General features: G+C 46.3%; 1 protein-coding gene across 2 annotated transcripts in view; it reads right to left on the reverse strand.

The window, feature by feature from the left end:
* igsf11 (immunoglobulin superfamily member 11) overlaps positions 1–24,472 on the reverse strand; it is a 261,451-nt gene that overhangs the window by 4,827 nt on the left and 232,152 nt on the right. For both annotated transcript variants that reach the window (XM_038802223.1, XM_038802224.1), the window contains exons 5-6: positions 9,741–9,863; positions 2,866–3,013 (exon numbers count right to left, since the gene is read on the reverse strand). In XM_038802223.1, the coding sequence (XP_038658151.1) occupies positions 2,866–3,013; positions 9,741–9,863 (271 nt within the window). The remainder of the gene's footprint in view (positions 1–2,865; positions 3,014–9,740; positions 9,864–24,472) is intronic.

The following is a 24,472-nucleotide window of genomic DNA, read 5'->3' on the forward strand; positions in this document are numbered from 1 at the left end:
AGTAGGTGGCACTCCGGTCTTAATTTCTTCTTTCGCAGAATATGGGAGTCACTGACAAGACCAGCATTTCGTGTCCATCCTTAATTCTCTCGCAGAGGTGGATATTTAAGGAACTTAAGTGTTGTTGGAGTTTCACTCATCAAGGAAAGTGCCGTGTAATCACTCTCTTGACATATGCCTTGTGGGTGGTAGAAAACATTTGGGAGTCATGAGGTAAGTCAGTTGCCAGAAAATACCCAGCTTCTGATCTGTTCTTGTAGCAATAGTATTTTACTCGCTGGTGAAGTTAAGCTTCCAGTCAATGATGTCCCTCAGGCTGATGATGATAACAATGCCACTAAATGTCAAGTGAACGTGGTTAGACCTCGCCATTGTCATTGTAAATATTTCCCCCATATCAACGCAAGCCCTAATGCTGTCCAGGATCTGCTTCATGTGGAGAAGGGTCGCCTTCATTATGAGGAATTGCAATCATGAACTACTATCTCCATTTCCGATCACATGATGGATTGAAGATAATTCAAGAAGGAGTTGAAGATAGTTGGGCCTAGGATCCAATCCTGAGAAACTCGCCACAGCGATGTCCTGGAGTAGAGCTAATTAGCCTCAACAACCACAACTTTACAAACTGTTGTGAACTCTTGAAAGGCTGAATGTTCTGCGTCTATCGGAGGAAGATGTTCTGAAATCCTGCAACAGCATTTATCTATGTCATTCGTTAAAGGTGAGCAAGTGCTGTCCACTGTCAATTGTTGATGGACTCTATTTTGCATCTCCAAGTTAAATTCCCTTTCACCTCATTGGTGCCATTCACACCCCTCCCCAAACTTGATAAAAGCTGACAAATATTTGAAATATATTGGAAGCTTTAGAAAGGCTGAACTAATACTTTCCCTTGATGCAGTCTTTACTCCTAAGTTTAGGCATACTTCTTTAAATCTGGACTGCTGGTCAGATTTTCTGCATCTCTCATTATCTACTATTGCATGACCTGCATTGTGCTGTAAAGCTTGCATAAATTATTCAGACCCCATAAAATTGGACGCACACTCATTTTAGTGTACTACGGCCAGCTGTCTATTTCCCAGAACAGATTTTGCTTGGTTACAAAAATCGAGGTTCATGTTAAAGTAAAGATCAATATACAAGTTAGACAAAATAAACCTTTCGCTTTATTTTTGAAAAAGATCCTGCTCTGCATGAAAAATCTTTCAAAGAAAATGGAAAGCAACAGGGAATGTCCTCTCATGCCTTATGGTAGGTATAAATTCATCGTCAGGGAGGTACGTGGAGTTATGTGAGCTCACACCATAGTTCAAAGGGAAGAATCTCTTTTTTTTTTTTAAATAGCATCTTTAATGATTTCAGGACACCCAAAAGAACTTTGCAGCCAATTAAATGCTTTTGAAGTGTCATTACTGTTGTCATGTAGAAAACGTAGAAACCATTTTTCACATAGTAAAGGCCCACAAGCAGCATTGTGATCATAACCAGAGGGCCTGGTGAACTTCCATGTTCTTGTTCAAAATAATGCAGCAGATCTTTTGTACATCCACGCAAGAGGGCAGAAGAAGCTTATAGGTAGTCACAATAAAGGTTGAAGTTTATTGCTCCATGCGAATGTGCACTCTGCCTTGTCGAACATGAACACACACACTCACGAACACACACACACTAAATAAGGAAAGCTAGAGTCCAAAATAATATACAATTGAGTGTTCTTCGATTGCCTTCAAGGCATAGATTTTAAACAATGTGGTTAATTTGGGTTGGTTGGTTTCTTGATGTGGTCAGATGCAAAAGGTGTTGCAATTGTTACAATATCTTGGTTCACTGCTAGGTTTCTGCTAGAGTTGGCTTTGCGAACCAGGCAACAATCTTATTCCAAAAGAGAGGAAGAGGGAGCAGCCTGCAACCTGTTTCCTCTGCTGAAGGCTTTCTTGACATTGCCAGGGTCACTTGCAAACTCTCTCTCTAATGTCCGGACAGCCTTGCCTCGCAATGCTTCACTTATTGTGCATTTCCAAGAGGTTTTGGATGTGTCCGTCTGTGGCAGCCATTGTTTCGATATCCAGTGCTCGCAAAATTTCCAGTCAGTTTAAATTTGATAAAACATATTTTCAGAAAACCAAAGGGGCATTGCCCGGCAACAAACAACTCATCTCAAAGGGAGCAAATCCGACAGTGGAACACTCCACGGGTAATGATCTGAATCCTTACGCAGGATTTTGCCCTCAAGTGGCTGAAGTGGAGTTTAAATCCATGACCTTCTGACATAGAAGCAAAAGAGTTACCAACTGAGTCGCAGCAGCTGGTTTAGCACAGAGCTAAATAGCTGGCTTTTAAAGCGGACCCAGGCAGGCCAGCAGCCCGAGTTCAATTAACATACCAGCCTTCCCAAAACAGACGATGGAATATGACGACTAGGGGCTTTTCACAGTAAATTCATTTATAGCCTACTTGTGACAATAAGCGATTTTCATTTCATTTCTGCAGCTCTCAAAGTGCTCACTAATTGGTATCCTCTGTCCATAAACCCCTAAGTACTGAAGGAATGCTGCATTGTGAGAGGTGACATCTTTCAGATGAAACATTTAAGGTTCAGTTGATGCAAAACAAAATCCAATAGCACTGTTGAAATAAAAATGGAAGAGTTCTCTTGTCGTAACAGTAACATTTAGTCCACAAGCAACATCACCAAAACATAGATTAACTGGTCATTATTGCATTGCTGTGTCCAAAATCTGACTGGGTTCAAATCTGCTGGCAGATTTGCCGACATAACAGCAATGATCGTGTTGCAAATGTTTTGAAAAGTGCTGTCTAAAGGCTAATTCTACCGTCTTCATGTCCAGAAGTACTAACCTGATCTCATTGGGAATCTCTTCCTCTTCATACTTGTTTTTGCTCTTCCAGTAGAACAGAATGACAATGATAGAGAAGATGCAGAGCAGTAGAGCCAGGATGCCTGTTACCACGGCTCCAACTATGATTCCAACATTCTGAAGTTGTGCTGTTGAAGCAAAAGAAACCAAGAGAATTTTAGCTTCTCTTTCCTCCCTGTAACCGATTTGTATTAGTATTTCCTCCATTTGTGATACTCTCCAGAAAATGCATCCTTCTGCAATAGGCAGTTGGCCTGCAGCTTATTTCTGATGCTTTCGAATCAACTGTTCTGACATTTACTTGCTCTCTAAGGAAATACCAAGCCTCTGGTGAGGACCTTTCTGATGTGCCTCCTGAAATAGGCATTTTAAACCTGCATGCAGCATACCAATAAAAGCTGATAAATTCCCAGGGCGTGATAATCTACATCCCAGAATACAAAAGGTGGTGGTCATGGAATTAGTAGATGAACTGGCTGTCATCCTCCAAAATTCTTTCAATTCTGGGACAATCCCGTAAAATTGAAGGGTGGCAAATGAAATCCTGCTATTTAAAAAAGGGAGGGGGAGAAAACAGGGAATTACAGGTCAGTTAGCCTAACATCAGTCATACTGAAAATGCTAGAGTCTATTATAAAGGATGTGATAACAGGACGCTTAGAAAATATTAACAGGATTAAACAAAGTCATGAAAGGGAAGTTATGTTTGATAAGCGTACTAGAGGTTTTTGAAGATGTAATTAGTTGAATAGATAAAGGGAGAGCCAGTGGATGTGGTGTATTTGGATTTTAAGAAAGCTTTGATAGTCTCAGGTGGTTATATTAAAGTACATGGAATTGGGGTTAATATATTTCCATGGATTGAGAATTGGTTAAGAAAGGAAACAAGAGAGTAGCAATAAATAGGTATTTTTCAAAGTGGCAGGTAGTGACTATTGGAGTACCACAGGGATCAGTGCTTGGGCCCTAGCTATTCACAATATACATCAATGATTTGGATGAGGGAACCAAAAGTAATGTTTCCAAGTTTGCTAATGACATGAAACCTGGTGGGAAGGTGAGTGTTGAGCAGGATGCCAAGAGGCTTCAAGGTGATTTAGACAATTTGTGTGGGCAAATACGTGGAAGATGCAGTAGAACCTGGAAAAATGTGACGGTATCCATTTCCGATGGAGAAACAGAATGGTACAGTATTACTTAAATGGTGATAGATTGGGAAATGTTGATGTACAAAGGGTGTCCTAGCACATTTGTCACTGAAAACAAGCACGGAGGTTCAGCAAGCAGTTATTGCAAGATGACTTGTGTACAGGAGCAAGGATGTCTTACTTTAGCTGTACAGGGTAAGACTACACATAGAGTTTTGGCCTCCTTATCGAACAAAGGATGCACTTATCATAAAGGGAGTGCAGCGAAGGTTCATCAGATTGATTCCTGGGATAGCAGGATTGTCAGATGAGGAGAGATTGTGTTGACTGGGCCTGTATTCACTGGAATTTAGAAGAATTAGAGAGGATATAATTGAAACGGATAAAATTCTGACAGAGTTGGACATATTGGATGTTGGGAAATTGTTTCCGCAGGATGGAGAACAAGGGGCCACAGTCTTTTTTTTTAAAAATTCATTTACGGGATGCGGGTGTCGCTGGTTAGGCCAGCGTTTATTATCCATCCCTAGTTGCCCTTCAAAAGGTGGTGGGTGAGTTGCTTTCTTGAACTGCTGCAGTCCTGAAGGTGTAATTACACCCACTGTGCTGTTAGGGAGGGAGTTCCAGGAAGTTTCCCCAGCTACATATGAAGGAGCGACAATATATTTCCAAGTCAGGGTGGTGAGTAACTTGGGAGGGGAATCTCCAGGTGGTGGGGTTCCCAGGTATCTGCTGCTCTTGTCCTTCTAGATGGTAGTTACTGCAGTACATCTTGTAGACGGTACACAAGGCTGCCACTGTTCGTTGGTGGTGGAGGATTTGAATGTTTGTGGAAGGGGGAGCAATCAAGCGGTCTGCATTGTTCTAGATGGTGTTGAGCTTTGAGTGTTGTTGGAACTGCACTCATCTAGGCAAGTGGAGAGTGTTCCATTACACTCCTGACTTGTGCCTTGTAGATGGTGGGCAGGCTTTTTGGGGGGGGGGGGGGGGGGGGGGGGGGGAAGGGGGGAGACAGGATGCAAATTACTTGCCGTTGGATTGCTAACCTTTGACCTGCCCTGGTAGCCAGTTCAGTTACTGATCAATGGTAACACCCAGGATGTTGATAGTGGAGGATTCAGCTATGGGAATGCCATTGAATGTCAAGGGGCAGTGGTTAGATCCTCTCTTGTAGGAGATGGTCATTGCTTGTCACTTGTGTGGCGCGAATGTACCTTGCCACTTGTCAGCCCAAGCCTGGACATTGTCCAGGTCTTCCTGCATTTCAACACGGATTGCTACATTATCTGAGGAGTCACGAATGGTGCTGAACATTGTGCAGTTATCTGCAAACATCCCCACTTCTGACATTATGGAAGGGAGGTCATTGATGAAGAGCTGAAGATGGTTGAGCCTAGGACACGACTCTGAGGAACTCCTGCAGTGATGTCCTGGTGCTGGGATGATTGACCTCCAACCACCACAATCATCTTCCTTTGTGTCAGGTTTAACTCCAACCGGCAGAGACTTTCCCCCCCTACCCCGATTCCCATTGACTCCAGTTTAGCTACGGCTCCTTGATGCCATACTTGGCCAAATGCTGCCTTGATGTCAATCAGTCACTCTCACCTCACCTCTGGTATTCAGCTCTTTTGACCATGTTTGAACCAAGGCTGTAATGAGGTCAGGAGCTGAGTGTCCCTGGCAGAACCCAAACTGAGCATCCGTGAGCTGGTTATTGCTGAGTACTGTTGATGACTCCTTCCATCACTTTGCTGATGCTGGAGAGTAGACTGATAGGGAGGTATTTGGCTGGGTAGGATTTGTGCTGTTTTTTACGTACAGGACACACCTGGGCAATTTTGCACATTGCCGGGTAGATGCCAGTGTTAGGTAGATTACAGTCTCAGGATGCAGGGTAGCCCATTCCGGACATAGATGAGGATAACCTTCTTCTGTGGAATTCTCTACCACAGAAGACTGTGGATGCCAAGCCACAGAATATATTTAAGCCGGTGGTGCACTGATTATCACTGCTGCCTCACAGCACCAAGGGCCGGGGTTCGATCCCAGGTCACTGTTTGTGTGGAGCTTGCACATTCTCCTCATGTCTGCGTGTGTCTCACCCCCATAACCCAAGATGTGCCAGATTGGTGGATTGGCCACGCCAAATTACCCCTTGATTGGAATTTTTTTTTTTAAACACAAAAAGGAAAATAGATTTCTAGACTCTGAAGGTACCAAAGAGTATGAGAACAGTACTTGGGGCATGACGTTGGGACAGAGAAACAGTCATGAATGGCCAAGCAGGCTCGAAGGGCCGAATGGCTTATTCCTGCTTCTATTTTCAATGTTTCTATGTTTTATATAACATACAAATGCTGGCCAAATAGTACAATGGCATCCTTAACTTCTGTGAACTATTTCTTTAAAAAATGTTGCAGGGTATACTGACAAGGTACTTTGACAGTTTAGTTCACTGTAGTGTCGTGGATTCTGCAACACCAATTTGAAGTTCTCAAGATAGTAGCAATTATACACATATTATTTCAGGACTCATATCAGAGTGTGGACTTACTACATCTGAACTCAGCCGGAAGCATAGCAAAAATTTCATGTTTATTCACATTAATAGGACATCCAGCACACATTTGGCCGAGTTAAAACAGTGGAACGGGAACAACTCCGAGGGTTGAAGGCACATGTTATTTGTGTTATTTATGGCAACAGTAAAATTATGAAGCATCTCAAATGAGTCTTCTGCTCTTTGGGCCTGCAAGTAATGTGCAGAACATTTCGGAGAGGTTTTTACGCCATGTTTATAATATCAGTGGATCTGGAATGGTTCCACCAGAAATGGTTTCTGAGACCAACTTGAGACTGCTAGAAAACACTTTTCAAAAACTTACAGTATTTCCATACATTGGAAATTGAACTAAGAAGTGTGGCAGTTCACAAATAAGCCTATAAATTGCTGAAGTTCCAACTTTGGCACAGTGGTAGAAATCTCGCCACTGATGGATCACAGTTCGAGACCCAAAGTCTTAATTCCATAATCTCGGCTCACTCTTTAGTGCAGTATTGCGAGTGTGCTGCCCGTTGGAGATACCAGATATCTGTCCCCTCAGATCCAGTGTTTTGAAGAACAGCAAGTGAGTTCTCCAGAGATCCTAGCCAACATTTATCTCTCACTCAACACAAAACAGATTACCTGATTGTTTATCTCTTTGTTTGTGGATCTTTTCAGTACACAATTTGACTATTCATTTGCCTACATTCGAACGATGACTAGCACTTTGCTGCCTGAAAGACAATGCCGTGAAGCTGTCAATGCTGCTTTATAAATGTCAGTCGTCCTTTCTCATTTCCACTATTCACCTCAATTTGTGCTCCTTCTTTGTAACCACACCATGGTTGCTTATAGCTTTTTAGGATTTGGCTTTTCTCCCTCATCTATTACGAGTGAAGAATGTATCTGTAAATGGTGCCTTCTAATAGTCCCACAGCAATATGATTGGAATAAAAATATTCCATCTTAACATTTCCACAGTATTTCTAAAAATTTTAATGAGCAACATGTGCAAAACATCCATCTGAGAGAGACAACCATTAAAGGTATAAAATTATTATTTGTATAACATTGCAAACACAGTTTTCTGCAGAAACCTATTGGAATCCCTCCTCTACCCTCACTATATTAGCATGACATTTCCATTTCTCACATTATCCTGCCTCATAATGTCTCTGTGAGATTGCCTCATTAGTGTCAATTAGTGCCAAAGTATTGGGAGATCTGTGCTATGGACCTGCATCCCCAGAGAACTGGATTGTGATTGCCTGAACTAATTTTACTTAGGACCATTAACAAGCATGAGCGAGAGGTGACTTTCATCCTAGCAGTCTTGCTTGGATTGTCATATAATATCACGCAGTCCCTTCACCAATGATATTTTTAAAGATTAGCTCAAATAACAAGCAGACAATGAATAGTAAATGGCAGAGACATAGAACATGGGATTTTTAAATGGTAAGTTTCTTCAATATTTTTGACATATTCTCATATGTTTACATATTAATTTTAGCTCACCAAACAGTCCAGATTTCTATCGATCATGGTACATCGATATGCTAATTATAGTGCCATAGCACAGAATCCCTACAGTGCAGGAGGCCATTCGGCCCATTGGGTGTGCACTGACCCCTGACAGAGCAGTTCACTGAAATCCACTCCTCTGCCACATTCCAATAACCCCTTATCTGCACATCCTTTGGATACAAAGGGGCAATTTAGCACGTCCAGTCCACCTAACATCACTGGACTGTGGGAGTAAACCGGAGCACCCAGAGGAAACCCACGCAGACACGGAGAGAACATGCAAACTCCACACAGTCACCCAAGGCCGGAATTGAGTACCTGGCGCTGTGAGGCAGCAGTGCTAACCACTGTGGCACCCATATATGTATAATATTAACCATTATCTTCTTTTAAGGTTTCTACAGTAGTAGCATCTAACTTATTGTAATACTTCCCCTCCCCTTTTTTCATCTGATCTTAAATGTATAACAACAAAAGGCATTTTAAATGAAGGAGGCAGCACATGTCAAAACAGTTAAGTGAATTGAAGAGATTTATTTCCAAGTTAAATATTACAACTATTTTTCCTGAATGGCTCAGCTGCTGGATACTTCCAGAAAGATAGGAAGATTTTAGAGTCAATCCCCAGTTTATGCTAATTTACCTAATCTCAGCCAGGGTAGCAAGGGGCGTGCTTCAGTTAGTCCGAAAGCAAAGGAGATATGTACAGGAAAAACTCTAAGTATTCCCACTCCTGGTCACTATTCAGTGGACCATTCTGGTAAGTACGTGGAGTTTGATCAATTGCAATACAGCTTTAGATCAAATAGCACGTCAAAACATATATAAAGGATGGCTGCTTGTACTAGAAAATATCAAGTCCCCTGCCTGCGAAACTGAAATCCAGAATATGTCAGTGCCTTCTGCAGGGGAAGAGAGAAAATTGAAGTGTTGCAAAAAAGAGGAAGCCAGTTTATTATCACAAAGAAACGTAATAAAACAAACCTCATATTTCTATAAACCCATCACAAAGTTCTACTTGAACCTCACTCTGCCCTGTGACTTGCTCAGAAAAATATGTCAGAAATGGCAGCTTCACTCTCCGTTGATTCATAAGGCTGCAGACTCTCATTAGGATGTGCGCACCTACTCTAAGCTGGCTCCCCAATGCAATGCTGTATTGCCAGAGCAAATGAACCATTAAACTGAGGTTCTGTCTACCTGTTCAGATGGATGTTAAAGCTGTAATGAGAAGGTGGCAGAATAGTTATTACAGACTTGAGCTCAAATATAACAACAACCTTATTCATCTAATATACAAGGCACCCAATTTTCACACCAAATAACCCTCAAAAATGTTGCTATATAATAGAATGTTATTGCTAAAGATAATTGTTTATAAAATTCTGTTGGATTCATAAGGCAAGTATTTTTATGTTACCGTAAATATTCTTTCAACAGATTTAACTATTTAATCTACAGAGTCTGAATTGTTTTCAGTGGCTGGATTGCTCGTGTGTGCAAATGCTGTAGAATTCAAAACCCTACTTGCTATTAATGCATGGTGTACGTGCAGGTCAAATTATTTACTCAGGTGAAGAAAAAATTCACAAAATTTTTCCGCAAAAAATCCTGTGTTTATAGTCTACTTACGTGCAATAACCTGTAGGTCAATGACACAGGTACTGGATCCAATTGTATTAGAAACTGTACATTGGTACAAACCATTTGCAGCAGTGCTAATGTTTCGGAGAATCAATGTTCCCACCGACAGATCTGAAAGAATATATTGAATGTTTATTGGATTGACAATGATATGTTGATTTATAAAGAGCATTACTGAATGGTTATAAAATACATCATCTCACCGACAAGGCAGTACAGACCTTGCTCCAGCTCAGAGGCACTTGCTAGCTTTTTGCTGAAGGTCACATTCACATTTGATGGTTTTTGTAAAGGTAAATCTCATCACCAGCCCCACACCCCCCCCCCCCCCCCACACACACACACATACACACACACAACCATAGGCTGCCTGGTTCACCTATTTAGTCGTCTCTAATAACAGAAATTTAAAAAAATAGGAAAAGTTGAAAGTAAATGGCAGCTCCATCTGTATCCGTAAAGAGAAATGATGGGGTCACATTTTAAGTAGAGACACCTTGACTGGAAATGTTCTTGGAGCTGCACCTGCCCCATTGCCATCTTTGCAGCAGAAATGCAGTAAAACTGTTAGGATGGGACCCACACATCCAACAGATAATGGTCCAACTTAACAATGCTAATGAAGTAGGAAGGAATATCCCACCATTTTGTCCTACAGAAAGGTCCATGGCACTACAAGATGCAGGGCAATCCATCGACTTGGTTTCAATGTGTACCAGGACCTCTGCTGAACTAGAAGGGCCCAAAAAAAAAAAAAAATATTTTTCTAATTATCTAGGCACAACAAATTGCAGGTATGGGGGAGGGTACAGGAAGAGGAAAGGGGGGGGGGGGGGGGGGGGGTGGAGAGAGGGACAAATTGGCCAACTACAAGCTAACTGTCTATGCCGACTTTATGTTTGGACTCTGCCTCTGTGTTCTTGTTGATTGACCAGGTCCATAATCTTTCTGCGGTTTCTGCAGTTCTTCAGCCTAAGTTACAGCAAATGAACAGGAGAACCCCAGAAATTCACCCTGCGGATCAGACCTCAAAAACCTGGCCATGTAAGGCAATAGCTGGTATCACAGCAGCTTTAATTTTGTGACAGCCGTCACAAGAATGGAGAAAAGGCAATGGGGTGTGATTTTCAGCCCGTGATCGCCGTTAGGGAGAACGGTGATGCGGGTGGAAAACCCAGACGAAATTGAGAAACGAGATTCAATCCGGAGATCGCATTTCTCAATTTTCCACCCCCTTCACCGCTGACATCACGAGATTCACGCTCAAAGGGCGGGAACTTGATTTAAACAAATTATAATAAATATTATTAATCAGCCCCCTGGCCACATGACACCCCTCACTAAATATTCATACCTTGACGACGTTTACAACAGCTTCTTAAAAATACTCCCGCAGTAGTGGGGAGCCCCCGGGTAGGCGTAAAAGTAAAACTTCAGTTGTCATCATGGCATCCTTTAAAGATGGCGCACCAATATTCGTGGAGCCGGGTGCCAGCACCATCGGACCGCACCCCACCAGAGTGATGCCATAAACTACGGCCACTCATTTTCTTTCTTTAAAGAGGCTTCAAGCCAATTTTCAGTCTGAGCCTGGCACTTTGGAAAAATATGGTACGATTCCGCCCAATGGCTCCTATGAGAACTTGTTGATGAACTGATGAATGCCCCTACCACTGTTCCACTTACTCCATCACCCCAGAGAAAGCTGAGCTGAAAACGGCTGCGGAAAGATACATATCTCAACAGAACATTGAGTGCACCATAAGCATGCTATGTACGGATTACATTGTCTGGACTGTCAACGCAGAGTCGGGGTTTCCAGTTGTCTCCCCAGCAAGGATACCCAAACTCATCACTGGTTAAATGCTGCACAACATTACAATGGAGAGAGTCATCTGCAGCAGGAGAATTAATAGACCAGCCCAATTATTGCTAGGGCAGGGAATATTCAGAAAGAAGTGGGGAAAGGAGATTTGCTCCATCAGCCATGGACAACTCTCACAAAAATAATCCATAATTCATTTGCAATCCTGCTCCTGCAGAATCACTTGTGCATAAACTTTCATCATTCGGAAACAAATGAAACAACCTCCCCCATTTTCAACTGCTTTTCCTCGCTTACAATGTATTTAAAAACAAATGAAATTATATGTGTGATTTATCGTCAGTGTCTCTGCATGGTGTATGTCAGTCAGAATCCAAATTGCTTCTCTTCAAGAATGTACTGTAATGAAGGCTGCAGTGTGGAAGCAGGCAGACTTTCATTACTATGGCCTTCAAAACCCATCAAATGCTGGCACCAAGCCTAATACTGTGGGGCTGTGCGTCAACTTCTGTCCCCAAATTGGCAATTCTTCAGTTCAATGACAGCACTGGCTGGATAAAGCAATGAGCCATTCTCTTAAGAATTAGCTGGCTCATTTGTTACTCCTTTATATTTATCATTCCATGGTTTGAGCATGACTGGCTCTGCTAGCATTTATTGACTATTTCTGATTGCCCTTGAGGTGGTGGTGGGCAACTGCCTTTTTGAACCGCTGCTGTCTGCGTGGTGTAGGTACACCCACAATGCTGTTAGGCAGGATTTTTCATAATTCTGACCGAGTGACAGCGAAGGATTGGATCACAATCCCAAGTCAGCATTACATTCATCATGGAGGGGAACATGGTGGTATTCCCATTGTGGCCGTTACATTTGCCTTTCCTGGTGACAGAGAAGATGCTACTGAGTAATCCTTGGTGCTGACATACTCTGTTGTAATGTGACACCACTTGGACGGAGCGAATGTTTAAATGGGTGGAGGGATGTTGATCAAGCTTGCCCTGGCTAGTGTCAGCTCCTTGCATGTTGTTGGAGCATTCCTTCAGGATGACTAGGGATCTATATGAGAGCCACCACTTGAATCTCTAATTTGTCCTATTCATAAGATAGTCATGGCACTGTCACACACACCATGGTGGCCTCAAGGAATGTGAACCCATTCCATGTGTCAATATTGCACAAGGTAGACTGCAGCTCTGCACCCTATCCAACCATCTGCAAAGTCCTGCTTACATTCACAAAAGACATGTAGAGCCTTTTGCTTGTTTATCAACTCTCTTCTACAGGTAGGCCCATGGAGCACCAATGCACACTTCACATGACTGAAGACTATTTGCAGCAGGTTCTGCAGCCATCTGCTTCCTGCTCCTCTGCTTTCACCTCTTTGTACCTCTCCTCTTCTCGTATTACACAGTTCACCCAGTATTTCGTCCAGAGTCCCTTTCTCTGAACAATCCAGAATGCATTTATCTTTGATTATGAATGCACAATCTGGCACATTATGAAGAGTGTATGCCTCAGACTGCCTCATGTATTTGAACCCATCTCTTCAACGTGGGAAAACTACTGGAAAAGAAAAGGGACATGTGCTATAATGACATCAGATGTATTGCAGCACACCGTTGTGCTGTAAAGGAAATCAGCATCTTGGTAACTAAATGGGAGAAGGCAGCACAGTGGTGCAGTGGTTAGCACTGCTGCCTCACGGCACCGAGGACCCGGGTTCGAATCCCAGCCCTGGGTCACTGTCCGTGTGGAGTTTGTACATTCTCCTCGTGTCTGCGTGGGTTGCTCCCCCCAAACCCAAAGATGTGCTGGTTAGGTAGATTGGCCACAATAAATTGTCCCTTAATTGGAAAAAAAATAATTGAGTACTCTAAATTTATTTTTAAAAAGTGGGAGAAAAAGACTAACAAAAGGTGGATATTTGTTTATAGTGGACATAAACAATTTGGAGGAAAATGTAGCTGGTCTGATGACACCAAGATTGGTGGAGTGGCAGATAGTGTTGAGGATTGTCAGAAGGTACAGCAGGACATAGATAGGTTGGAGACTTGGGCAGAGAAATGGCAAATGAGTTTAATCCGGACAAATGTGTGGTAATGCATTTTGGTAGGTCTGTTAAGGGGGAAATATACCATAAATGGCAAAACTCTTAGGAATATAGAAAGTCAGAGAAATCTGGGCCTGCAGGTCCACAGATCTTTGAAGATGGCCACACAAGTGGTCAAGGTAGTCAAAAAAGCATACGAGTGCTTACCTTCATTGGACGGGGCATCGAGTATAAAAACTGGCAAGTCATGCTACAGTTGTAGTAAACCTTGGTATGGTCGCACTTGGAATATTGCGCACAATTGTCACCACACTACCAGAAGGATTTGGAGGCTTTGGAGAGGGTGCATAGGTGATTTACCAGGATGTTACCTGGACTAGAGGGTGTTAGCTATGTGGAGAGGCTGAATAGACACGGACAGGTTTCACTGGAAAGACAGAGGTTGAGGGGTGACCTGATAGAGGGCTCCAAGATTATGAGGGGCATGGATAGAGTGGATGGGCAGACAGGGTGGAGGGATCAGTCACCAGGGAGCATAGGTTAAGGTCCGTGGGGCGAAGTGTCGAGGTGATGTGCGTGGCAGGTTTTTTTTACGCAGAGGGTGGTGAGTGCCTGGAACACGCTGCCAGGGGAGGTTGGGGAAGCAGATACAACAATGGTGTTCAAAGGGCATCTTGACAAACACATGGATAGGATGGGTATAGAGGGATATGGCAAAGGTTGGTATCATGACCAGTACAGGTTTGGAGGGCCGAAGGGCCTGTTCCTGTGCTGTATTGTTCTTTATTCTATTTGCTGAACATCTTCCTCCCCACTCCATCAATTGCTTCTGGCTCAAAGATTTGCAGAAGCAGATAAAGCATCGGTGGTTCAAATGTCCATTTCTAATCCAGGTTTTCCCCTGCAAATTATGTACAGGCTTCTCCTGTAAGCACAGTTAAAACATGCAGATGAAGAAAAGAGGCTGCCTCGTTTTGCAGCCCACATCCCTTATTGGGTTCATTATAATACATCATGCGTGTATGTTCTGATTACACTGCTGCTGGTTCAAAGATGTGGGTGTAAAATTTAAAAATGTTATTTCAGTGCCACCCACAAAGTGTGCCTTGCAGCAAGAAGGACATGGAAGTGTGCGCGCAAAAGCTGAAAGGGCACCTCAACATGGAAATCAGATGTTGAAGACTGTTCCCAGTATGCATGCAACAATCCAAAATCTTGCAAATTGAATGAACTTGTCTTGGTATTTCTGGAACATGCAAAGAGTCAGTGCAGGTAAACACAAGAGCCTGCAGCAGCTTTATAAAGTAGGATTTATTATGAATGTGTTGTATAAATATTCCAAGGGTCTATTATTTTTGCATTTTACAACATGTTTAGGATTTGGGGGATCTTGGAGGAAGGGAAGGTGTTACACTGTGTGCCTCTCCCACGCACCACCATCCTCACTCCCCTCTCGCCCCGCGGTATAATCTTGCATCTTGTCTTGTGTCTTGCAGGACCTGCAGCCAGTGGCACAACCGGAGCCTTGGAGCCGCCCCCTCATGCGAGCTGAGCACTGACGAGGGGAACAGCTCGGACACCAGCCCTCTGTCCGGAAGATTCAGGAGGCCCTGGAGCTCGGGTCGGAAGATGACAGTGATTTTGCGACACAGCAGTCTCCAACACCTTGCACCATCCCAGTGACACTCGCCTAGGTTGGCCCGATACAGCAGGTGGAGGTAGGAACACCCGAGAGGGTGGGCGGACGGACCGAGACACGCCAAGCCCCAGGGACTAGCTGCCGTCCAGGCGTGTCTCGAGCTTCTGGAACAAACCGTCCCTCCACAGTGGAGAGCAGTCAGAGACCCAGGAACTACATGAGGGGTTGTCAGCGAGCATCCAGCAGCTGCAGGTGCAGTTGGAAGAGCCCAACCGCATGCAGCAGCAGGTGGTGCTGACCATGCATACCACCCAAGCCAACACCGAACGCATGGCGTCCGCGGTGGAGGCATTGGGGGCAGCGGTATGGCTATGGATCAGCATGTCCAATGCTTGGGGCATTCTGTGCAGGTTGCTGGCCGAGGCCCAGGACAGGGTTGCCACCTCATGTCCCAGAGCAACCTGAATATCGCAGTGGCGCTTGAGTGTGGCCCAGTCACAGCAGGCCATGACTGGGAACATCAGCGGCCTTGTCCAGGCACTAGCCAACGCGGCACAGACACAGAGGAAGGTGGCCCATTATGAGAGGGAGATGGCGCAGATACCGGCTGATGTGACACAAACCCAGAAGGTGATGGCACAGTCGTAAAGTGATGTGGCACAGTTCCAGATGGAGATGGACAACTCCCTGTTCTCTATGGTCGCGAGAGTGCAGACCCTGGTCGAGACAAGAGCGAGCCTCCTGGACTGGCAGTGCCAGGGAAACCTCAGGGGATAGCTCCCTTCGCACTCCCATCCCATGGCGTATCCCGGGGCATCAGGCACCCCGAGGGAGAAGGAGGTGATGGGGCCTGTGCCAGTGACTCTCTCAAAGGAGGTGCCGGAACACCACACCACCACAGACTCTCCCCCCCTCCCCCGGCGCATCTGGTGGGCGGAGGGCAGAATGGGGCGGCACCATGCCACCGAGGACACCAGAGCAGCAGCTGGGCCCATTCAGGCCCAGACGCCCCAGAGGACGCCCGCCCGCCTATGGGGACTCAGGTCGCAGGGCGAGAATCACAGCAGGCCGTCTCCACTCCTACTGTCTGGGGACCCACCTAGACATAGCATCAGGGCCCTTAAAACCAGAAAGTTAGATACCAGTTACATTGTCATGGGTGCAGGGCACAGTTTAGTTATAGGGGCTAGGGCACAAATCTGTATATATTCGTTCACATTAAACCCCTGTTGCCATCGTTACAACCTGCCTCAGTGTCTGTCTGATGGGTGGTCTTGGCTGGGCTGGCTGGAGGGGCGGGGAGAGAGAGAGAAAGAGAGAGAGATGGACAGACACCACCCCCACCTGTTCCCATCACGCCACCCCAGGGATCTGATAGGACCATGTGATGGAATGGCTAGCTCGCATGCAGGGTCACCCAGCTGGACGGTGGAAAGTGCTACCATGGGCAGGAGTTAGACATTGTCAAACGATGCGGAGAACAAGAGTTCATCGCAAAGCGGATTTTCATCATCCTCCAGCCCATGGACCAGACCTGCTGTTACTGCCATCCCAGGGCCTCCAACCCGTAGTGCATCAGGTATGTGTCACAGGGGAGGTTGCAAGCAGGGGTTGGGGGTGTAGTGAAGAAGTGTGGGGTTGGGATATAGTTTTTGTGCCTTGGTCAGTCGCACCAGCTTCACCCACCCAACCCCCCAATCAGTGACCCTGGAGGCGATCAGAACGTGTGTGTTGGCCCTGGTGCAGATGTTGTGCAGCTGCCCATGCCTGCCTGGGCCCCATGTCCTGCCCACCCTCACACTCCGACGCATCCTCCTTGACAGAAAATGCCTGGCATTCCTCCTCCTCCAACACTTCACCCCTCTGTTGTGGAGGACGAAGCAGCCCGCCACAATGTGGGGAACCCTCTCAGCATGACACTGGAGGGCCCTTCCAGAGCGGTCCAGGCAACCTAACCCCATATTCAGGAGGCCCACGCACTACTCAATCACACCCATGGTCATGGCACGGGTGTCATTGTCGCGGATCTATGAGTCGGTCTGTGGCCTCCGGATAGTCGTCGTCAGCCACGTCCGCAGTGGCTAGCCCGTCGCCCAGGAGCCAAACCCAGCATCATGTACACTGCCCAGGTATCAACAACAGATGTGTATGATGTGCAGTTGATGGTCACAAATCAGCTGCACATTGAGCCTTTAGGTTTGTGTAGAGCGGCCTGTAATCTGCTGGTGCACGTAGGGGACATGCATCCCGTCGATCATCCCCTGGACCCGGGCCATCCCGACGATGGCAGCTAACCTGGCTGTCCAGGCATTCTGGTGGGCTCGGTCCACATCGAAGTGGATGCATTGAGCCGTCTGGGCATATCGGGCTCCGTGACTGTGCGGATGCACCTGTGCACCAAGGTCTGTGAGATCTTAGACCAATCCCCACTCGGTGCCTGGAAGGACCCTGTGGCATAGAGGTTCAGGCCAACCGTCACCTTGACAGCCACCAGGACCGGGTGTTCTCCCCCATATCCCTGACTCCAGATCCATAGCAATGTGGATGTCTCTTAAATGCCCTCGGGGATGGGCAATAAATGCAGCCCAGCCAGCGTTGCACACATCTCATGAATGAATTGAAGCAAAACAATCCCACATCCCAAGTGTGGGAAGTAGCACCAGATTCTGATTTTTACTTAATTTCTTCACCTTGGAAGATTTTACCCAAATCTACAGAACTGTAAATAAATATTTTAGGAATAAGCATCTCCTCGAAAAAATAAAAAGATTCAAGTAACGAAATAAAAGGACGAAGCCTTTCAAGAAGATGTTTTATCTCTGATAGTTTTCTGCTCTTTCTGATCACTTTTATTTTGAACAAGTTTATTGAAACAGAGAACACGGACAATACCATCTGAAACCTGAGGAGTCCGATGTGTCATGAATCTGAAGTGACATTATTATCTAAAGTAATTTACCCGCAACGATTCAGTGATTTTTGTCCTTTTGACCGTGTCTACTAAATGAGCCTTTTTTGCTATATCAGGTTTAGCAACTGTTCCAAGTCAGCTCCTTGATGAGGCTATCAAGTCTTCATTTGAATAAAACTGAATCTAAAACAAATCACCAGTAATAGATGAAAAAACATTAAAGGTATTTAATTCTAGGAAGGGATGTTCACAGTGTTGTTATTCTTCAGTCACCACCTGCTTCAATCCTGATATCCAGATTTCCATGATCAACTTAGTCCGAGGTTTCAATGAAACACAGATAATAGGAGTAGGCCATTTGGCCCTACAAGTCTGCTCCGTGATTAAACATGACCACGGCTGATCCTCTATCTCAATGTCACAGTCTAGTTCTCTCCCCATACACCTTTAGAATCTCAAAATCTATCGATCTCCTTAAATATATCTTGGGGTTTCCTCATCCCAAGTCCTAAATGGCCTAACCTGTTATCCTGTGAATGTAACCCCTTGTTCCAGTGAGCCAGAGGAAACAACAGGTTGCATCCAGGTTGTCCAGCCCTGTCAAGAGTTTTGCATGATTCAATTGGATCCCCTCTCATTCTTCTTAATTCCAGTGAATAGAGGCCCAGTTGACCAAACTCTCTTCATACAACATCTCTCTTCATACAACAATGCTGTCATCCCAGGAGTCAGTCTGGTAAACCTTTGCTGCACTCCATGATGACAGATATTACCTTTCTTAGATAAGGAGGCCAAAACTGCACACATACTCCAGGTGTGATCTCACCAAGGCCCTGTACAGCTACAGAAGGGCATCCTGCACTGACGTCCTTTTGCAATGAAGCTAATGGCTAGGAATCTCAATTCCCCACTGCTGCGATTGCGAATCGGCGCCAGGTGCCAGACCAGTGACCATTCACCACTCCCTCACCGCCAGCCGCAGCGCACTACCTGCTCCATGCTGGCGAGAACATGTAGAAAGGTAACTTTAATAAATTTGAATGTGGGCAGCACGGTGGCACAGTGGTTAGCATTGCTGCCTACGGCGCTGAGGACCCGGGTTCGAATCCCGGCCCTGGGTCACTGTTCGTGTGGAGTTTGCACATTCTCCCCGTGTTTGCGTGGGTTTCACCCCCACAACCCAAAAAGATGTGCAGGATAGGTGGATTGGCCAAGCTAAATTGCCCCTTAATTGGAAAAAATTGGGCACTCTAAATTTAAATAAATAAATAAATTTGAATGTGATTAACGGGCAGAACGCCTGATTTTCCACCCCCTGGTATGCTTCCCCCCCTCACAACCCGGAGTAACGCTGGTGTGAGTCTTTACAAATGGGGGGATCATGCGGCAGGGCCTTTGATGGGGAGCAAGAAGGTGTTGGGTGGGGTTACTGGGTGATGGGGATAGGGTGGAGGTGTGGGCTTGGGTAGGGTGCTCTTTCCAAGAGCCGGTGCAGACTCAATGGGCCAAATGGCCTTCTTCTGTACTGTAAATTTTATGATATGGTGATTCCGGTGATTTGGAAACCCCTCCAACCTCCCCATCTGGACACCCTCATACCTCAGCATTATTATAAGGGGTCTGATCAACCGCCGGACCATCAGATGTTGGCACTCCTTATTGCACTCCAAAAATGTACAGCTCCACACCATAGGAAGCACCCAAACAAAGGACCTATGAACTAGTACCACTGGAACCCTCCCTGGCACATTGCCACACTCCGTCACAGCCTCACTAGTGAGCCTATCAACTAACTCACTCCGAAGTGTCACTCGATGTCTCCAGGCTCTGCCGGTCTGCTGCACCCTATTGTTATCAGATGGTTTGATCCCATTCATTCCGGACCCGGCCTGGAAACCTGACCACCTGCCCATCATAACCTCTATGTAAAACCCTGGCTCTGCATCACACTGCAGTTAAGCACTCAGCAAAGGCCGTCGGTTATCTCCAGCTGCCCACACACCAGCTTAGAACTGTGTGCCATCACAGTATGAACGACTCCACGACACAACCATCGACCACCATCCTGGTCGAAGGCACAAGGCTCACTCAATGAGTACACCCACAGTAGACCCCACTGGAGAAACAGGACAGAAGCCACAGAATCCATTGTTAACAACTGTTGTGCCAGCCAGCGGTTCCCATGTGGAAGGGACGTGTGGTGAGGAGAGAGGCTTTCCACATCAAGGGACGGGTGAGAGTCACTAATGGGGACAGGGATGCAATGTGGACGACATAATGACAGAGGGCCCAGGGATGGTGTGTTGGGGGGGGGGGGGGGGGGGCGCCAGGGGTGGTGTGTTGGGGGGGGGGGCAAATATTGAGGGTTGCTTAGCAGTACAACTCAGGTTGACCATGTAACTCCTGGCTTTGGATGGTGAAGGGATTGCTCACCTTGGTGAGTGTCTCTGTGTCTCCCCCCCATCCCTGCACAGAAGTGGAATTTGGAATTCAGCCAGAAAGGCTAGCTACCTAGCCGCTGCTGGCATTCCAGATACACGGTTGCACGAGCACCAGGGCCAGCCCGGAACAGGAGGAGCCAGCCAGTGAGGCTCAAGTGCTGGCCATCGACGAGGGCCGAAGAGGAAGCTTGAAGGTGGTGCCGCATCAGGTCACATTTATACAGTCGCTGCTTGCCGTCAGAAGAGCTACTGGGCCACACATGCTGCAGTCGACTCTGGCTCACCAAGGAGACCATGCGCCACTTACGCTAGACGGTGGCGCACCTGGCACCACGAGGGTTAGCAGTAAGTAGGACATCCATTCCTGGTGACTGTCAAATTGACGGTGGCCGTAAACTTCTATACTTCTGGCTTATTTCAAAGCTCAAGTGGGGACCTGTGTGGGACCTCACAATCAGCTACTCACAGGTGCATCCGAGATGTGATGGATGCCATATGTGGCTGGGCAGCAACCTGCATCCACTTCAACCTGGGCCAGCAGGATGCCCGGGCTGTAACTTTTACTGGAATGCCCCAGGTACAGGTGGTTATTGATGGCACATGTCACCTTCAGAGCACTGGCATGACCCCTCAGAGCACTGGCATGACCCCTCAGAGCACTGGCATGACAAGAGTGCCCTTCATTAACAGAAAGGGCTTCCACTACCTGAACGTGCAGTTGGTGTGCGATCATCAGCTGCACATCATGCACGTCTCACACCCAGGGAGTGTGCACGACACATACATTCTGGGGCACTCAAGAGGTTCCTGACACTTTTGAGGAACTCCCTTGGCTGAGGGGTTGGCTAGTGGTGATAAGGCCTACCCGCTGAGGTCATGGTTGATAATAACTATGCGCAGGCCCCAGACTAAAGAAACTATCTTATAAGGAGCCTCACACAGCAACCAGGAGGATTATCAAGCAGTACATCGGCACCAGATGCGTAACCACTGCCTGGATCGCTCTGTAGGGCTCTCCAATACAGCCCCGGAGAGTCGCACGCATTATGGTGGCCTGCTGCTTCCTGCAGAACATCACGCAGCAGCAGGAGGGGGAGGAATGACAGGTCTGAAAGTGGAAGATAGAGATGGTGTCCAGGAGGAGCCAAGCGAGGACCTGCAGCTGACATGGCAGGCCACTGAGCGGGTGACCCAGGGCCATTGCACCAGGGACAACCCGATTACCTCCTGATTTACCGATCAGGAGGTCAAAACAGAGGCAGCTCCTCTGCCCTGGACACCTCTGCCCTTCATCTTCCCTCCTCTGTAGCCTTTTACCCCTGCCCTCTCTCTCAGCCTTTTACCCATTACCTGCCCCTTAGCCTTTCCCTTATTCCCATGCCCACAATTTCCCCTTCCCACTCAGAGGGTCATCTCAGCATCCCAAGAACTGCAGCGGTTCAAGAAGGCAACTCACCACTACCATATGAAGGGCAACTAGGAATGTGGCCCAACCAGCGAGGCACACATCCCGTAAATAAATTCAAAAAAACAACAGGGTGTTGGGCCTTAGTTGGCAGGATCAGCCAGTCTTGTCTGTGGGACGGAGGATGATGATGACTAGCTGTGAGAAGAGCTCTGATGCTAAAGTCTGACTCCTGCCTTTTAAGATAACATACCACTGTCCACTCCGGTGACTCCTGCTTGTGCGATAGGAACTCCTTCTCATGGGCCCCAAGGTGTTGGAGGGGAGGGTTGATGGTAGAAGGTAAACAGACCGCACTTATTCACTAAAGATGCTGTCGCATTAGGCAGTCTCACACTGCAGCTACCTTGGACTTCCATTTTTGAATAAGGGTGTATGCATATGGGACATTCATGTGTCGGAGATGTCCTGAGTGCCCCCGACCCACAACCTGGCCACTGCCCAATACCCAGCTGATTCTTCCCACCCATGGGATAGAGGCTAGAGGCAGATCAGACTGGTGAAGCAAAGAAGTGTTTAATAATGCGTGTCCCCTTCACCCTGACTATATAATATCGACTACAGCCATGCCAATTTTTCTCATCTTTCGTGCTCTGCCAGTCCTTCGCGATGTTGCCCCAGAGAGCTAATCAGGAGTGGAAGTGGCCTGCTGCTTGTCCCACCCTTTGATGACCTTGTCGGCTGTCCTCTGGAGGGCCTGAATCTGGAAGGGCTCGGCCTACTTTTGGGTCTCACAGATGATGACGTGTCTGCTGTTCTGCCTATTGCCCAGCAAATGTGTCGAGGGTATTCGGAAGAGGTGAAGTGTTCCAGCGTCTCCCCTGTGGGAGGCACCTGATGGGTCCCAGCAATTCCTCCCTCAGGATGCACGTTGGCCCAGGAGTTACTTTATAGGATGGAGGAGATGCCAGGATGAGCTCCGAAGGCCTTACTGTCACCTGACCCTGCCAACCCTGGAGGCCTGCTCTTGTCTGAACCATGGTCTTGATACCCTCAGCAATGGTGCATGGTCAATTTCAGTCCCCCTTGACCCGGAGTCGCAACACAATTAAATTAGCCAATAATACTTAGAACAATACCTGAAGACTTTCTCGCTTAGCTGCCCAATAATTACAGTCACCAGGTTTGTAAATATAAACATAATTAAGTTTATTAATAACAATGACTATAATTGAATATGCAGTCAATATAACAGGTTAATTATCACCTAATTCCCAACCCCCAAGTTTAACTTGCCCCCACCCTCTACACCCACACACAACCTCACACAAAGCATCCCACTCAGGCAGAATTCAATCACCACCTGTCACCGGACAGAATGGCTTTTCAGTCAATTCATTGGCCACCAGCCATCCAATCAAACCAAGTCCTTCCCCATCTCTCGGTGCCATAGGGTCTGGGTTCTGCTGCTCAAAAACTAGCACTATGTAGCAACTTCTTGAATTCCTCATTCTCTCTCCTGCTTGACGTAAATATATATGCCCATTCAGCATCCATGGATCAAAATGATACCAGTAAAAATCAAAAAAGGGAAAATAAGGGAATTAACAGAAAGGGCTCTGACACATGTCCCCCATCGGTCATGTACTTCTGACACAGTGTCATGACCCTCTGTGACTGGCTAATGTCAGTCAGTGCCTGGCCAAAGAGCAAAGAACAATACAGCCCAAGAACAGGCCCTTCGGCCCTCCAAGACTTTGGGACATGCCTATACTAAAACCGTCTGCACATACAGAGTCCGTATCCTTCCATTCCCACCCTATCCATATATTTGTCTAGATGTATCTTAAATGCCGCTATCGTACCTGTTCCCACCACCTTCCCAGGCAGCGCGTTTCATATATTTACCACCCTCTGTGTAAAAAAAACTTGCCTCACACATCTTTTCTAAACTTTTCCTTGCACTAGTACTCGACTCTCCTACGCTAGGAAAGAGCATCTGGGCATCCACTCTGTCCATGCCACTCAATCTCTATCAGGTCGCCTCTCAACCTCCGTCGTACCAGTGAGAACAGACCGAGTTTATCTAACCTCTCCTCATAGCTAATGCCCTCCATACCAGGCAACATCCTAGTAAACCACTTCTGTACCCTCACCAAAACATCCACATCCTTCTGGTAGTGTGTAACATGTAACATGGATCCTACCCAGTTGACGAACCAGTGAGAACCCCGCATTGCCTTTCCAAAATACCTGGATTGCATCGGACTTCCCACTGAAATAAAGGAATTAAAGACCCTATGGGAGAGAACTACACCCCTCTCCCACACCCCTGCCAAGAGCTGCTGGCCAATCAGAAGCAACTCTGCAGCACTGACAGTGTCACCAGGAGCCGTCGCCATTGTTGGTATTGCACAGGGGCTTACTCAGAAGATCAGCAATGGACTCT

This window comes from Scyliorhinus canicula, chromosome 7 (assembly GCF_902713615.1).
Source record: "Scyliorhinus canicula chromosome 7, sScyCan1.1, whole genome shotgun sequence".
Lineage (NCBI taxonomy): Eukaryota > Metazoa > Chordata > Chondrichthyes > Carcharhiniformes > Scyliorhinidae > Scyliorhinus > Scyliorhinus canicula.